At 36.5% G+C, this 17,362-nt stretch overlaps 1 protein-coding gene across 2 annotated transcripts in view; it reads left to right on the forward strand.

Moving 5' to 3' along the window:
- Positions 1-17,362, forward strand: part of LOC120416057 (potassium voltage-gated channel protein Shal) — a 406,813-nt gene that overhangs the window by 288,091 nt on the left and 101,360 nt on the right. For both annotated transcript variants that reach the window (XM_052710526.1, XM_039577721.2), the window contains exon 6: positions 8,856-10,992. In XM_052710526.1, the coding sequence (XP_052566486.1) occupies positions 9,878-10,992 (1,115 nt within the window). In that variant the 5' untranslated portion in view covers positions 8,856-9,877. The remainder of the gene's footprint in view (positions 1-8,855; positions 10,993-17,362) is intronic.

The raw sequence follows: 17,362 nt of genomic DNA on the forward strand, positions 1-17,362 counted from the left end.
GTTCCATACATTTTTAAGCCACAAAACACCAATGTATTTTTAAAAGTCATTTTTGAAGGCCGGCGCCCCGCTTTATCGAAAAACTGACAAATCCATTCGAAAGCTGAGACGATTTCACATAAAGGACCAATAAATCTAAGGTGTATATTCCTCCTATCTTTTTTAATCTTATTTTGATTCTGCGAGCGCAGCGCTCCGTTCGCATTTCGGGCACCCAAATTGTTGCAATATGCTTGTCTCATTTTAAGATTTTGTTAAAAAATATAGGTGCTCACTTTTTAAATGATAGTTTATTGTCCAAGGATCAAAATGCACTTTCGATAATTGACCAATATTTATGTTATTGGGTTCTTCCAGGCAATTTAATGTCGAAAAGTTGTTTTTGTTTACTTTTTTTGTTGTTAAATGCTTATTTACAATTGGGTGGACATTTTTACAGTAAAACTAATGAATGTAGTATGAAGGAAATTTCACCACGAACATTTTTCTCGAGGAGAAAACGTAATTTCGATACTCCAGTGCCAACATATTTTAGTTTTTGATTCCAGATCCGAATTCAGCGACCAAAATAACTATAAGAAACCATACTCACTCTGGCCTCCAAAACATATGCCGCATGTAAATAATAGGCCGTGCTTGTTAATTCTGAGAAATTTATAAGCTTGGCACTTTTTTTCTCACTAAAACTGAAATATGTTGGCACTGGAGTATCGAAATTACGTTTTCTCCTCGAGAAAAATGTTCGTGGTGAAATTTCCTTCATACTACATTCATTAGTTTTACTGTAAAAATGTCCACCCAATTGTAAATAAGCATTTAACAACAAAAAAAGTAAACAAAAACAACTTTTCGACATTAAATTGCCTGGAAGAACCCAATAACATAAATATTGGTCAATTATCGAAAGTGCATTTTGATCCTTGGACAATAAACTATCATTTAAAAAGTGAGCACCTATATTTTTTAACAAAATCTTAAAATGAGACAAGCATATTGCAACAATTTGGGTGCCCGAAATGCGAACGGAGCGCTGCGCTCGCAGAATCAAAATAAGATTAAAAAAGATAGGAGGAATATACACCTTAGATTTATTGGTCCTTTATGTGAAATCGTCTCAGCTTTCGAATGGATTTGTCAGTTTTTCGATAAAGCGGGGCGCCGGCCTTCAAAAATGACTTTTAAAAATACATTGGTGTTTTGTGGCTTAAAAATGTATGGAACGGTATTTTTCTGACAAGTGCATTCGAAAGCTCTGCTCATTTCCTTTCCAAAACACCCCTAAACATTAAGGGTTCGTTGAAGTTTTACAAAGTTATTAGCAATTTTGTGAACGCGCCTAAGTCAAAAAATTACCAATTTAAAAAAATGTTTTAGCTTCGTGGCGCCGAGGTGAGGACAAATTTAACCAACCAAACATGGTTTCATTCATAACTTGGTGGAGGCTATTGGAAAAGTACATTGCTTTTGATTTTTGAGCACCTTGTGTAAATAGTGGTCCACTTTCAGCGAGAATTACTCATAGACATAAGGGGTTTGCTTATCAACATCACGAGTTATCGCGATTTTACGAAAAAAAGTTTTAAAAAATTTGGTAGTCATCGATCATGGCCGTTCATGGTCACCCGCGACAGACACGGACGACGAAACAACGAGAAACGCAAAAAGTAACTGTTTCAAAACTTTTTTTTCGTAAAATCGCGATAACTCGTGATGTTTATAAGCAAACCCGTTATGTCTATATATTAAAATTTTTGTAATTGTCTGTTTCACAACTTTGTAGAACATTGTTACACTCTAAAAAATAACCCTGCAAAGTTAGAAAAAACACGAAATTTTAAAATGAAAAATTTTGTTCTAAATAAAAAAAATGACCCTTCTGGGTCAATGTAGACTCGAAAAGAACATTAAATTTCCCATAAAATGACATGTTCCAAAATTTTGTACAGTCGAGTAACGGAAAATGGGAGAATTTTTAAAACTTTTTTAGTGTTTTTTTTCGATGAAAATTACGTTTTTTCGGAATTCTGAGTACGCCATCAAAACGAGCGTCTAATTTGACATAAAAGTCGCTTTGACACCAAATTTCTATTTCATCACCGTTTCAGACTGCAAATTATTAAAAAACACCTCTTTTTTCGTATGCTAAAAAATGGAAGGGGTCGTACCGCCCCTCCGTCACGAGATATCAAAAAACGGACCTCGGATTCGTGATCAGGGACAAAAGTTACCCCTTAGGACAAAGTTTCACGCAAATCGAAGAGGGGTCGGGGCAACTGCTGTGTGAGTTGGCGGAGAATTACCCATATTTTTTTTTTTTTGATTAAAATCAAAATTGAAAGGAATTATCTAAAAAATGGTTCACTTTTGATTTTACATTAAAACCAAAGTAAAAAAAAATTAGGCGAATCAAAAGAATAAAAAAAAATGCTTGAAATCGTTCAATTTCTTTAATAATTGCTTTACTGTACAGTGAAATAACATTACAAAAATGGTTTAGCATGAAAAGAAAATATTACTTGATTTCAATGTAATCTCGAATAAATCTTGTTTCTGCCAAATTAAAGAACCAAAATTTTCCACAAATTAAACATTTCCCCAAAGATGAGTTTTTTGCTCCATCCAATTTGTATTAATTAAAATTCAAACAATTGCTCATTCCGCTTGAACCGATAGAATACCAATCGAACGTCTTGCAAAGGAACTCATTCTTACCTCTGAAGCGATGACGGGAGGGGGTTCAAATGTGCTAATCAAACATAACCTCCAAATTCGGAACCAATCGGGATCCCTTCGCCGGCAAGGAGAAACCCCACCCCAAAAGCTTGCTTGCTTGCTGTTCTCCGACGGTTGTTGACGGTGGCGTCTTCATTCCGTTCGTGCGCACATATGTACATATGAATGGGAGCGTTTTTGCTAGCGAATAAATTATCATCAGATCAAAATTCGAAATCGAAGAAAGGAACGAGTTTGACCTTCCACATTTGAAACCCTCCGTTGGACTGCAAAATTGTTTCAATCAACGTGGAGCGACTTCTGAGGGAAGAAGATGAGCCCGAGAGCTTGAGCAAGCTCTTCGGAATTGGTACGATAAAATTTATGGCAGCTCGAGGGGTTGTGCTCTGGATTTGACTTGTATTATTATAGCGAATGCAATTAAATTTTGCTGATGGCCAGGGAGCTTGATTGGAGCGGAGCAGTAAAAAGTGATGACTTTGGAAGCTATGACAAGGATAAAACGAGTTTTGTGGAAATGAGAAATTGATATTGAGCTTGTTTAATTAAAATTTTCCTCCACAGTGAACGAGACTTCAATGCGTAATAATTATGCCGGAAGACTTTTAAGAATGATGATTGGTTCTTTTTCAAGCTGCTTCTTGAAACGATAACATCCAGGATTATAAAATCTAAAATTCAAATAACATTTCCCTTGTCCAGCTTCTTCCAACAATCCACAACGGTTGACCTTGTTACTGGAAAATTCCATTCCAGAGTGGAAATCCCAGGATAACCACACACACCAAAGAAAAACACAGCATTTTAAAACATCAACCCCAAAGTTCACCAGAAGCCGTCTCCAATCCTTCAGCAAAAGCTCACTCGAAGCTCAAAGCTGCGTCTGATGTACCCCACCGAGAAGAGCACTAAAGTAGCACTAGAGCAGCACTCTTCTCAGAAGCATGGGGGTGGAGGGACGTTCATCAAACCACCCAGTTGACCTTACTGGGATGCAAATTTATTGTACCGGGAGATGAGTTTTCAATGTTATATCCACTTATTTTACATTTTTATTAGCATTCAGCCAGGATCAGCAGAAACGGACTGCCTGCCAGCAGTGGAATGCTTGCGCGTTACTTTTTCTTCTGTGTGGTTGGCAGCGTGGAAACTTTCCACCGTGAGCTTTTTTGTTCCTTTAAGCTCTATCACGTTAAAACTTTAGCATAAGCTGGCGGAAGAAATTTCATTATTACACAAGTGCTGGGAAACTAGTGAAATTCTTCGTTTTTGTTAGCACTATCTCTGGATGGAGCTGAGCATTTTTTTGAATTTTTATTATTTTTTAAAGAGTATGAAAAAGAGGTGCGATACAGCAAACCACGATGCTGAATTATGATTTAATTAAAGATATAAATGGAAAGGTTCCATTCTAATCTGCACATAATAGTTTTTTTTTTAAACGAAAATCTTAATTTTCTTCTTCCAATCTCATTCCGTAATGACTACTTCTGGTGTAACACAGATAGCAAAGAGAACGAACCGCCATCCATTAACGTCTTCATTGCAATCAATTTCAACAATTTCACTCTTCCTCATCAGGTCCCAAGTCAGTCCGCAGCCTTGAACGTCCACTTTACTCCACTTATCCACTCAAGCACTTCACTTGCCTTGGCAAAAGATTCGCCCTCTAAGCCACTGGCATCAACATCAACAGTTACTACACAACTCAGAGCATCAGCATTCTTAAGTTATGGCCAGCCAGCCAGCCAGCAGTCCAGTCCAGCAGAGCTGTGCAGTGATAAAAGATCCAAAATATTTCAACAATTTTCACACAATAATGAACAAACACATAACAAGCGATATTAATGGCATTTTCTGTGCTGTGCTTTTGCTTTTCGTATCGCGGAAAGGTTGAACAATTCGACGCTGTCGTGTTATCTTGTCGAACGTCGCTTTTTGACGTTCCGAGAAAACGCGTTTTAATGTTTGACCTTGAATAATGCTAACAGTAACAAACAGTTTGGTTTTTTTTTGGTTGTCGGAGTCCCGAGTTATAATTGAAAATGTTTACGATAGTCTAGCTTGTACGTGCGTCAAACGCGTTCTGACCTGGAATCCCTTTGGCCAGTTGTAGCACTTACATCAATTTTCAGGCTGTGTCAAGATAGCACGACAAGATTGAAATTTGTTTCATATGAAGAGCGACAACAATGCACGGTGTTTTTTTCGGTTTTTATTGAATATCTCATGATTGAAATCGAATTTTAAAGATGTGTGAAGGTCAAAATGTGAGGCATTGTGAGCTGCACAAATTGGCGTTCTTAACTCAATTTCGTCCATCATGCACGTGCGACAAGTTATCATGACAATTGCATTGTAGTCAGCATGAACGATTGCATTGTAGCTTTAACGAATGAGCGACATTCAAAGAGCAAAAGATCGAAAGTAATAAGTCGAATTGACAAAAAGTTGAAAAGACAAAGTAGGGTAATTTCTCGTATGTTTGGCAGGTTAAGCACTCGCTCCTAACTCCTTCCAATTTGCTGATTTTCACTATTTAAAAAAATAATTTTGCAAAACTTTTGTTAGAAATTTGCTTGCTCACTTCTTTTTGAACTATTTATCACTCGATTTCAGTTGGAATAGCTTTTAATTAGCTTTAATTAAATGTCAAAGTTCTGACCTGCCAACATTAGAGGCACGCTGGACTAAAATGCTGTTCCCCTATGAAATGTACGAAAGATTTAATTTTCTTTTTGCAATTCCGTCGTGAAACTATTTACTTTTTCTGTCATTCTTGAACGACGAAATAGCCTACTTTTCTGTACCAAAAATAACAGAATCGAATAGCAACACTTTTCAAAATAAATGCTGAAAAGTTCTACTTTTCAGCACTGAAATGGGTGCTGAAAAGTTGAACTTTTCAGCACTTGTTTCGAAAAGTAACACTTTTCAACATTTTTTTGATTCAAACGATTGTCAATAAATACATGAAAATTTGGCATAAAATTTCACTCCGTGTGCGTTTTTTGGAATTGCAAAAAATGTTGTATGGAACTCGTTGCAAAACTTGATTTTTTCATCACTCTTCGTATTTATCCAACTCGATAAACCTCGTTGGATAAATGTACGACTCGTGCTAAAAAAATCCTCTTTTTGCAACTTGTTGCATAAACTACTATTATGCAATGTATTTGTGATTTTTTTTTCTGCCTTGTTTTATGCTGAAAAAGACCTTGTTTAGAAATTTATTCTTTTTCATTGTTTCAAACATATCTTTTTATTTTTGGTGATTTTTTCCACACATTCAAACAATAGCAGTTTTTTTATATTTCTATTGATGTAAACAAAAAATTGCATTACTTTCTTTTCTTTTATTTTTCTTAATTTTTTCTATTTTTTTCTTTTTAATCTTTTTTCTTTTCTTTTTCTTCTAATTTTTTTTATTTTTTTCTTTTTTTTTCATTTTCCTTTTTCTTTTCTTTTTTTCTTTATCCATTTTCTTTTCCTTTTTCTCTTTTATTCTTTTCTTTTTTTTCCTTTTCTGTATCTTTTTTTCTTCACTACTTGCTTGTTGTCCACTTTTTCTTTTTTCCTATTTCTGTTTTGTTTTTCTTTTTTTCTTTTTTTTACTTTTCTAATTTTTTTCATTTTTCTTTTTTTTCTTTTCCCTTTTTCTTTTCTTTTTTTTTCTTTTCTTTTTCGTTTCTTTTTCTTTCCCTTTGCTTTTTTTTTGCTTTTCTTGTTTTTTTCTTTTTTTCTTTTTTTCCTTTTTTTCTTTTCATTTTCTTTTCTTTTTTCACAAACGTATTTTAATTCAATCTTTGGAGTGTGTCAATTCCTTTTTGTATATTTTAGATTTTCAAACTGAACAGTTGAATTTTTCAAAGTAATGAACAGTCTGACTTTTTGATGATTTTAAGAAATTTTAAATGTTTTTAGCTAATATTTTCTTTTCCTACGATACTTAGTCGGATTCTTTAGTTTTTTTCAAACTTAAGTTCTTTAAATTGTTTACTTAAAGAATGTCTTAAATTTAAAACTTTTGAATGCCGAAGACACCAAATCTATCAAAAAATCCGTTCTCCAGTTACAGATTATTAAATATTTTAAAGACCTTCTAGTTTGGACGGATGCTAAGAATTCAATTGAAAAAAAGCTCGTTCTTGAGTATGTTGTTAGTAAGCTAGTTATCAGTAAAACTTTTTAGAAATTAGTAACTCATGTTAGAAAAATGCGTAAGAAGGTAACTGGAGAACGGATTTTCTGATCAATTTGGTGTCTTCGGCATTAAATAGTTTTAATTTTACATTAACATTTGAAAAGACCCTAAAATTTATTTTTGACTTTATGAAATGTTAGGGTTGATCTGAAATTATTGCAATTTTTTAATTTCTTAATGTGAAAATTCATATTGAAAACATACCCATTTAGTTAAGAGTGTATCAATTTTTTTCGGAAAAATTCTAGCAATACCTACATTTCATTCTCAAGACAAAGATTTTTTATTATTCAAATAGCTTTTTTTCTCTACATTCAACTTTAACAACTCTGTCAACTAGCATTAAAACGGGAAATGAATCAGTTTTGGTTATCACTCTTTATGGTTGTTTCTATCCCTTTTCTGAATACTGGTTCATTTTAATATTTGAAGCTGGTGAGCTTCTAATCACTGAGGTCTTCTTTTTGCTTTTTTCAAACTAGAGTAAAAATGTTCAGTATTTAACAAATTGGAAACAAAATTAATTTCATTTAAAAAAAGGTGTAATAATGAGGCAAATTTCAGGAGCAACACTTGAAAAGGGCGCAAAATTATGTTGATAGCTAGTTCTGGTAACATTTTTTAACTCACAGGTTTTATCATTGTTCCGAAAACCCTCATACGGCCTAAAAACGCTTGTATGACCTACTTAAAACCTAAAATGTTACTAGGGAGAACTCTTTTGCAATTCCGAGACTACTGGTAACTATTACAAAAAAAATCAGCAGTGTTGAAAGGTAGCTGGGAATGCCAGCTTTTGTTTGACAATTTGATGTTTGTGAATAACCTGGAGCTTGAGAATAAGCAAAATAGCTTAAACTGTCAAAATGTTTATCCGCCCTTTTCTCGTGTCTCCAGATTTGTAATCCAATGGACTACCCGCCGTTGAGCAGTTATTGTCAGATCACTCCACATTGTTTACATTGTAGAAAAAAGCAAAAACTACTCAACGGCGGATGCTCCATTAAATTCATCGCAATCAGAAAAAAATTAATTTAAAAAAAATAATGTCTAAAGGTAATTAGAAATATCGTAAACCGGTGTGATTTTGATAGCTGGAGTGACATTGATTGGTAGAAGAATGGTTTACAAATCGAAAAATATGAATTAAATACAACAGGAATTTATATGGAAACATACTGAGAAGTTTTCTACATAATTTCAAAAGATTTATAAGTTTTTGACTGTAATTATGAAAACATTGAAACGTAGGATTATATTTTACTCTCAAAGTGTCATGTTTTTCTCATTTCAAATGAATTCAAATCGGATAACGACTGCGTTTTCAGATTTATTAATTGATTTTAAACTAAGAACAGTTAAAATTGATTTCTAAGTTTAAAGTGTTATTGAAACACAATTAAAAGTTTCTTTAGATTTTCAAGGATTTCCAGTAAAACAAGTTTCTATTTTTTAATAATTGCATAATTGCTTTTGGTTACAACAAAAAATGTAATTTTTTTAAATCAATGTTGAAAAAACTTTCATCAATTTTAGAACATTTTATTTTGATGTTTTGTTTTTTTTTTTTTGGCCATTTTATGCCAATTAAGTATTCTTATGGACTCAACTTAGAGGGAACGTTTGCAAAAATTGCAAAATTTATGTTTACCATCTCTAGATGAACGCTCTCTTAATTTATTCCAAACAGGTAAAACTCAAGTTCAAAAATGTAGTCAGTTAACATGGAATAACCCTAACATGATAGCTCTTAATTATATAGTCTCTTAATCTTTAAATGTTTGTTAAAAAATATAAATTAAAATAAAAATACAAATGATTTTCTAGATAACTGCGGTTTTATAAATTAAAAAATATAAATGACCTAATTCTTCTATAGATGGTTTAATATCTGTTTTTTTCCTCCTATTTCTTGCAGCTTGCTGAGCCAGCGACCGTGAAACCATTCGTGTGGCATGAGCTGAGGCCACTGCACCAGGACTTCCATCTCCCCGAGAGAGCGAGAAAGCTCCCTCCAGTAAGCTTTCGCCGCAACGCAACCGGCATCGTTAGAGCTTATGACGGCTTAAACCGGATATTATTTTTTTCGCCTTCTGTTCAAAACTCCGGCAAAAGAAGAACATTCCTCCCCCTCCCCCACCCCTTAGTATGAGGGCTCGCCGGGGAAAAGCCTCTCGGTAACAAGGATTTTTTTCTCCTTTACTCCGGGGCGAGTTTGGGGCAGGAAGCGGGCCCAAAATGGGAGTGATTAATCATCGTCGTCACTGTTGGTCCTAGTGCCACTTAGTTAGTGTGTTTGTGAAGAGTGGAGGGAAGGTGCGCGAGGAAGTGTTTCTGCAACATTAACGTCAAGAAGCTTGCTTTTTTTCTGTCAGCCACCACAAATGATGTTCAATATCATCGCAATGTTCGTCATCAGTGCTTGAAGATTTGTTACTTTATTTTTCTTTTTTTTTGTATTCGAGGGAAGCAAGACAACACAGACAGTGATTAGTGGGTTGCCACGGCAAACATCCTTCTCGAGGGCAGCAGCGGAAGGTTCGGATTAGCTCCCTTCCGCGAATTTCGGGTCGGATCCGGATTTGCATAGGTCACAGGAAGGAAGCAGAAGAAGGAAAAAATGTGAACTGAGCAGAAAAATCTCAAGAATTTGCGCACAGCTTCTCATTATTTTTGCTTAGTACATGCTCTGAGATCGAGGGTGTGGGAGAATCATTATCATCAGTGCGGGACGGCTAGGCACCAGTGAAACAATAATTAAGGCAGCAATTGGGTTGAAGCGACGCGTGCAGGGATCCCGAATGTCGCGTAATTGAATTCTTGCTCGGAAGCTGCAAGAAGGGGGTTCGCTGAAGGGGGTCACGCTGATTGGCTGGACCAGCTGGAGCGGCGGCGTCCGATTCACACTTGGGGGACCATTGAAAAATTCCACCGAATAGTATGGCTTCGGTCGCCGCTTGGTTGCCATTTGCACGGGCGGCGGCCATCGGATGGGTTCCCATAGCGTCCCACCCGCTGCCAGCGCCACCGGTATTCAAGGACCGGCTTCGCTCCGAAGACGAGAAACTCATCATCAACGTGTCCGGCCGACGCTTCGAGACCTGGCGAACGACCGTCGAGAAGTACCCGGACACGCTGCTCGGCTCGAACGAGCGGGACTTTTTCTACGACGAGTTCACCAAGGAGTACTTCTTCGACCGCGATCCGGACATCTTCCGGCACATACTGAACTACTACCGCACCGGCAAGCTCCACTACCCGCGGCACGAGTGTCTCCTGAGCTACGATGAGGAGCTGGCCTTCTTCGGGATCATGCCGGACGTGATCGGCGACTGCTGCTACGAGGACTACCGGGACCGAAAGCGGGAGAACGCCGAACGACTGATGGACGACAAACTGTCCGAAAACAGTGATAACAATCTGATACAGCTGACCAACATCCGCGAGCGGATGTGGCGAGCGTTCGAAAATCCGCACACTTCCACTGCCGCCCTCGTGTTCTATTACGTCACGGGCTTCTTCATTGCTGTATCTGTGATGGCCAACGTCGTCGAAACGGTCCCGTGCGGGGCCCGGCCCGGCCGTGCCGGCACCCTGTCCTGCGGCGAACGCTACAAGATCGTCTTCTTCTGTCTCGACACAGCCTGCGTGATGATCTTCACTGCCGAGTACCTGCTCCGACTGTTCGCGGCCCCGTGTCGGTGCAAGTTCGTCCGCTCCGTCATGTCGGTCATCGACGTCGTCGCCATCATGCCGTACTACATCGGCCTGGGCATCACCGACAACGACGACGTGTCCGGCGCGTTCGTAACCCTTCGCGTGTTTCGCGTCTTTCGAATCTTCAAATTTTCCCGCCACTCCCAGGGGCTGCGGATTCTCGGCTATACGCTCAAGTCGTGCGCCTCGGAGCTGGGCTTCCTGGTGTTCTCGCTCGCGATGGCCATCATCATCTTCGCCACCGTGATGTTCTACGCCGAAAAGAACGTGGAAGGAACGAACTTCACCTCGATTCCGGCTGCGTTCTGGTACACAATCGTCACGATGACTACGTTAGGGTGAGTACTTTTTTTTATTTGTTGTACATTCGGGATCAACTTGAAATGCCAACGATTGTTTTTTACCAAGTCATGTAGCCCTGTGGCAATGCATCTGCCTCTAAAACGGTTTAAAGTTTGACAGAAACCTAGTACTACGTTTTGTTCAGAAACTCATGCCAAACATTTGGCTATAAAAAGCTCACGAAAAGATGATTTCTATAAAAAGTTATATAACAAATACTATTACAAAAATAAAAAAGGTGCAAAAAAAGTTTGTACACCTTTCGAAAAATTAACATAAATAATGTTATTTGTTGACAAATCACCATAAATCCAGTCTTCCAACTCCAAATAGGCATCCTTGACTGATTGAAAAAATAATTTATATTGAATGTAAAGTTTACTAAATACTTAGTATAAAAGTTTATATAACTCTGGAAATTTTATATGAAACTTATCTTAACTTAATTTTGCAAACTTTTAAAAAACTAAATGTCATTATATGACCATAGAATTGCTAAATAAACATTCTGGGTATAACACCGTGCAAAGTGCACGTGCGACAAGTTAGCCCGACAGCGACGAAATGTCTCTTAAAGGAAATTATCTAAGCTTTCCAATGCATTTAAAAGCAAAATGTTTCATCGAGAATTTTCTTAGATATTTTTTTTTTGTTTTCTATTCCTTGGTTATTTATTGAAATCTATTTAATAACAGTTCGGGAATCTTTTGAAATGATATATTTTATGTGTCATTTACTCATCAAAATGTGCAGAATATGACAAAAAATAAAATCGTAAAAATAAGTTTCACATCGCTAATCATTTCGATACTTAGTTCTTACCAAGTTTTTAATATGTAGGATTTATTCAAAAATTTGCCCATTGCCGTGAAATTTTGTTAATACCGTGAAATGCCGCGATTCAGAATATTCAATTGATAAGTCGCTGCTCTGTGCCTTTAAGCTTAATATTTTTAATTCAAATACATCCCAAGATTTTTAACAAGCACTTTGGAAGTTATTTCCAAATAAAAAAAAATCAGATTAAGAACTATTTGTTGAAGATGTCATTCATTAGATTATATAAATTTACCGGAAAATTTTTTTTTTCCATGACATTCCAAAAAGATTGTAAAGGAACATTATTCAACTAGTCAATAAAAGAACACGCAATGTAGTTTTTTTTTGCCAATCTTTGTTAAAAATATGAAAATATCGATGAACAATATTTTTTCAATGAAAAATAAGAAAATATTTGAATATTTTGATTATAACTACGATAATTGTTGAAATAAAATTTAGAAATATTTTGCAATGTATTATAATTTTCTGGAATTGTAAGTCAATGTAAAAAACTGCTTTTAATGAAGTTTTTCTAAAACTTTATCTAAAAACAAATAAAATTTTCCAATTCCTGAAAAAAACAATCAAATGCTATTACATTTAGTTTACTGATTCTATGATTGATGAATATGACGTTTAGGATGTGCTACGTTTTGAAAATGTTTATGCAAATTTAATATCTAAAATTTCAATAATATTAAAATAGCTTAAAAATTAATTACAAGAGAAAAATCCTTCAAAATTATTCAAGTACAACTTTTTTCAAATAAATTATTTGTGTCAGCAGGCTTCATTTTGTATCTTGAACTATTGCTAACTTTTTTAAACATTTTTCTGATAATAATGATGCTTAAAGAATACATTTTACGTGTATTTTGAGTAGTTTTTAAAGTACCGCGAAATTGCCGTGAAATTCATTTTTTCTGTAACTGGCATGCCGCGAAATTTTGATTTTTTTCTTGTCGTGAAAAATCACTAGCCCTAGATATTTTTAAACACAACAATATTTGATAATCTATTCATTTCTGGCTAGTTCCTTCCTTGACTTGATACATAGTTTATCTAACAAGTTGTCGTACCCAATTAAACAACAAATTATAAATTAATTATTGTTAATCTGCAGAGATTCCTCAGCAATTGGCTGTTTATCATACATCTAAACGATAATTGTACATTGTCTTCCCAAGTAGCAATCCAAATGCTCCTATGTTTTATCAGTTTTTATAAAACATTTGAAAAAAGCTTCATGCTTTTATAAAAGCGTTTATCAAGTCTTTTTGAGCTTAGCAGAATACTGTTCTAGAAATATCTTGAAAAAATCTTGAAAAGTTCTCGAAGAACATGGAGCAAAGTTTTATTGATCTCTTTTGCCTTCCTCACTGAGGTAAGGCTATAATCCTGCTCGAAAAAGTAACTTTTGAAAAACAGCTCGTAGACCTATATTCATGTATACCTATCGACTCAGAATCGAAAACTGAACAAATGTCTGTGTGTGTGTGTGTATGTGTGTGCGTATTCCCCTTGGTGCTCAAAATTCTTGCCAAGTTTTCTCGGCACTGGCTGATCCGATTTGAGTCAAACAAGTTGCATTCGGTCCGGTTTGGTGCCCCATACTGCACTATTGAATTGTTTGAAGATCCGATAAGTAGTTCAAAAGTTACGTATAAAAAAGTGTCAAAGTTGCGAATCGGGTGCTGGAATTTTGATGCCGGATCTCACTTAAATGCATTTAAACTATGTCCAGATCCATCATACGACCCATTGTTGGTTAGGTAATTGAGAGACCTTTCTAATGAGTCCACATCATTGAAGATCTGGCAACCCTGTCTCGAGTTATGACCACTTAAGTGATATTTATGTACTTTTTTGAAGCCGGATCTCACTTAAATGCATGTAAACTATATCCGGATCCATCATCCGACCCATTGTTGGTTAGGTAATCGAGAGACCTTTCTAACGAGTCCACATCATTGAAGATCTGGCAACCCTGTCTCGAGTTATGACCACTTAAGTGATATTTATGTACTTTTTTGAAGCCGGATCTCACTTAAATGCATGTAAACGATGTCCGGATCCATCATCCGACCCATCGTTGGTTAGGCTATCGAGAGACCTTTCTAACGAGTCCACATCATTGAAGATCTGGCAACCCTGTCTCGAGTTATGACCACTTAAGTGATATTTATGTACTTTTTTGAAGCCGGATCTCACCCTAAATGCATGTAAACGATGTCCGGATTCATCATCCGACCAATCATTGGTTAGGTAATTGAGAGATCTTTCCAACGAGTCCACATCATTGAAGATCTGGCAACCCTGTCTCGAGTTATGACCACTTAAGTGATATTTATGTACTTTTTTGAAGCCGGATCTCATTTATATGCATGTACCCATCTAACCAACCCATCGTTGGTTAGGTAATCGAAAGACTTTTCCAACGAGTCCACATCATTGAAGATCTGGCAACCCTATCTCGAGTTATGACCACTTAAGTGATATTTATGTACTTTTTGAAGACGGATCTCACCTAAATGCATGTAAACGATGTCCGGAACCATCATCCAACCCATCGTTGGTTAGGTAATCGAGAGACCTTTCTAACGAGTCCACATCATTGAAGATCTGGCAACCCTGTCTCGAGTTATGACCACTTAAGTGATATTTATGTACTTTTTTGAAGCCGGATCTCATTTATATGCATGTACCCATCTAACCAACCCATCGTTGGTTAGGTAATCGAAAGACTTTTCCAACGAGTCCACATCATTGAAGATCTGGCAACCCTATCTCGAGTTATGACCACTTAAGTGATATTTATGTACTTTTTTGAAGCCGGATCTCACTTAAATGCATGTAAACGATGTCCGGATCCATCATCCGACCCATCGTTGGTTAGGCTATCGAGAGACCTTTCTAACGAGTCCACATCATTGAAGATCTGGCAACCCTGTCTCGAGTTATGACCACTTAAGTGATATTTATGTACTTTTTTGAAGCCGGATCTCACCCTAAATGCATGTAAACGATGTCCGGATTCATCATCCGACCAATCATTGGTTAGGTAATTGAGAGATCTTTCCAACGAGTCCACATCATTGAAGATCTGGCAACCCTGTCTCGAGTTATGACCACTTAAGTGATATTTATGTACTTTTTTGAAGCCGGATCTCATTTATATGCATGTACCCATCTAACCAACCCATCGTTGGTTAGGTAATCGAAAGACTTTTCCAACGAGTCCACATCATTGAAGATCTGGCAACCCTATCTCGAGTTATGACCACTTAAGTGATATTTATGTACTTTTTTGAAGCCGGGTCTCACTTAAATGCATGTAAACGATGTCCGGATCCATCATCCAACCCATTGTTGTTTAGGTAATCGAAAATCCTTTCTAACGAGTCCACAAAATTGATGATCTGACAACTCTGTCTCGTGTTCTGACCACTTAAGTTATATCTGTGTACTTATTTTTCTGGACCTAAAAAAAATAGCTGAAAAATGTGTCTAAACCACTCATATTACCCATTGTTGGTAAAAAGTGAGGAAGGCATCAACCACATAGGTGGATTAAATTAGTTTTTTATTTACTTACAGTTATCTTGAAGAAGATATTCCCAAAACAAATTGACTTCACCAAATCAGTATTAAACCCAAGTTGTTTAGGGAAAGCTTTATTCGAAATCTTTTTGACTTGACTTTTCAAATGTCAAACTCAGTCTACTTTTAGCAGCGAGAAGATCGGACGTTTCCAAAGTGCCGGACAAACTCTTTTATTAAATTTATTAAGTAAAAAGATCATACTGCTTTCGTAATTGTAATGTGAGTTAGTGATTAAATTGTGTCAAATTTATATTCGTGTGGTGTTGTCCTTCTTTCTGAGCTTCCGGCATTGAAAATTGGAAGACGGTTCCGAATCATCAATTGAAGAAAAGTGACAAATATTCTTTTCTTCTTTTTTCTAAATAAAAACTAACTTAATCCACCTATGTGGTTGGCGCCTTCCTCACTTTTTACCAACATTTGGCGATACGATGGGTTTGGACACCAATTCCATCTATTTCTCAATAAAGAAATACACAAATGTCACGTAAGCGGTCATAACTTGAGACTGAATCCGGATATAGTTTACATACATTAAAGTGAGATCCGGCTTCAAAAAAGTACATAAATATAACTTAAGTAGTCAAATCTCGAGACAGGGTTGCCAGATCCTCAATGTTTTGGACTCATTGGAAAGGTCTTTTGATTACCTAACCAACGATGGGTCGGATGATGAATCCGGGTATAGTTTACATACATTTAAGTGAGATCCGGCTTCAAAAAAGTACATAAATATCACTTAAGTGGTCATAACTTGAGACAGGGTTGCCAGATCTTCAATGTTTTGGACTCATTGGAAAGGTCTTTTGATTACCTAACTAACGATGGGTCGGATGATGAATCCGGACATAGTTTACATACATTTAAGTGAGATCCGGCTTTAAAAAAGTACATAAATATCACTTATGTGGTCATATCTCGAGACAGGGTTGCCAGATCTTCAATGTTTTGGACTCATTGGAAAGGTCTTTTGATTACCTAACCAACGATGAGTCGGATGATGGATCCGGACATAGTTTACATATATTTAAGTGATATCTGGCTTCAAAAAAGTATATCAATATCATTTAAGTGGCCATATCTCGAGACAGGGTTGCCAGATCTTCAATGTTTTGGACTCATTGGAAAGGTCTTTTGATAACCTAACCAACGATGGGTCGGATGATGGACCCGGACATAGTTTACATACATTTAAGTGAGATCCGGCTTCAAAAAAGTATATCAATATCACTTAAGTAGCCATATCTCGAGACAGGGTTGCCAGATCTTCAATGTTTTGGACTCGTTGGAAAGGTCTTTTGATAACCTAACCAACAATGGGTCGGATGATGGACCCGGACATAGTTTACATATATTTAAGTGATATCCGGCTTCAAAAAGTATATCAATATCATTTAAGTGGCCATATCTCGAGACAGGGTTGCCAGATCTTCAATGTTTTGGACTCGTTGGAAAGTTTTTTTGATAACCTAACCAACGATGGGTCGGATGATGGATCCGGACATAGTTTACATACAGTTAAGTGAGATCCAAATATATGTGAAAACACATTTTTATACATAACTTTTGAACTACTTATCGAAACTTCAATCTGTATAAAACTCGATCTATGGGACCCTAAACCAAGTCGAATGCAACAAGTTCGGGTCAAATCGGTTCAGCCAGTGCTGAGAAACATGAGCTAGTTTGTTGGTCACATACATACATACACACACACATACACACACACATACACACAGACATTTGTTCAGTTTTCGATTCTGAGTCGATATGTATACATGAAGGTGGGTCTACGACGTTTTTATACGAAGTTCATTTTTAGAGCAGGATTATAGCCTTACCTCAGTGAGGAAGGCAAAAAGGTGAACTGAACGTAATCGTAGTTTTATTCAAATATGACGAAAACTCGCTATTCGTAATTCACGAAAATGACGAAAATGT

This window comes from Culex pipiens, chromosome 3 (assembly GCF_016801865.2).
Source record: "Culex pipiens pallens isolate TS chromosome 3, TS_CPP_V2, whole genome shotgun sequence".
In the NCBI taxonomy this organism is placed as follows: domain Eukaryota; kingdom Metazoa; phylum Arthropoda; class Insecta; order Diptera; family Culicidae; genus Culex; species Culex pipiens.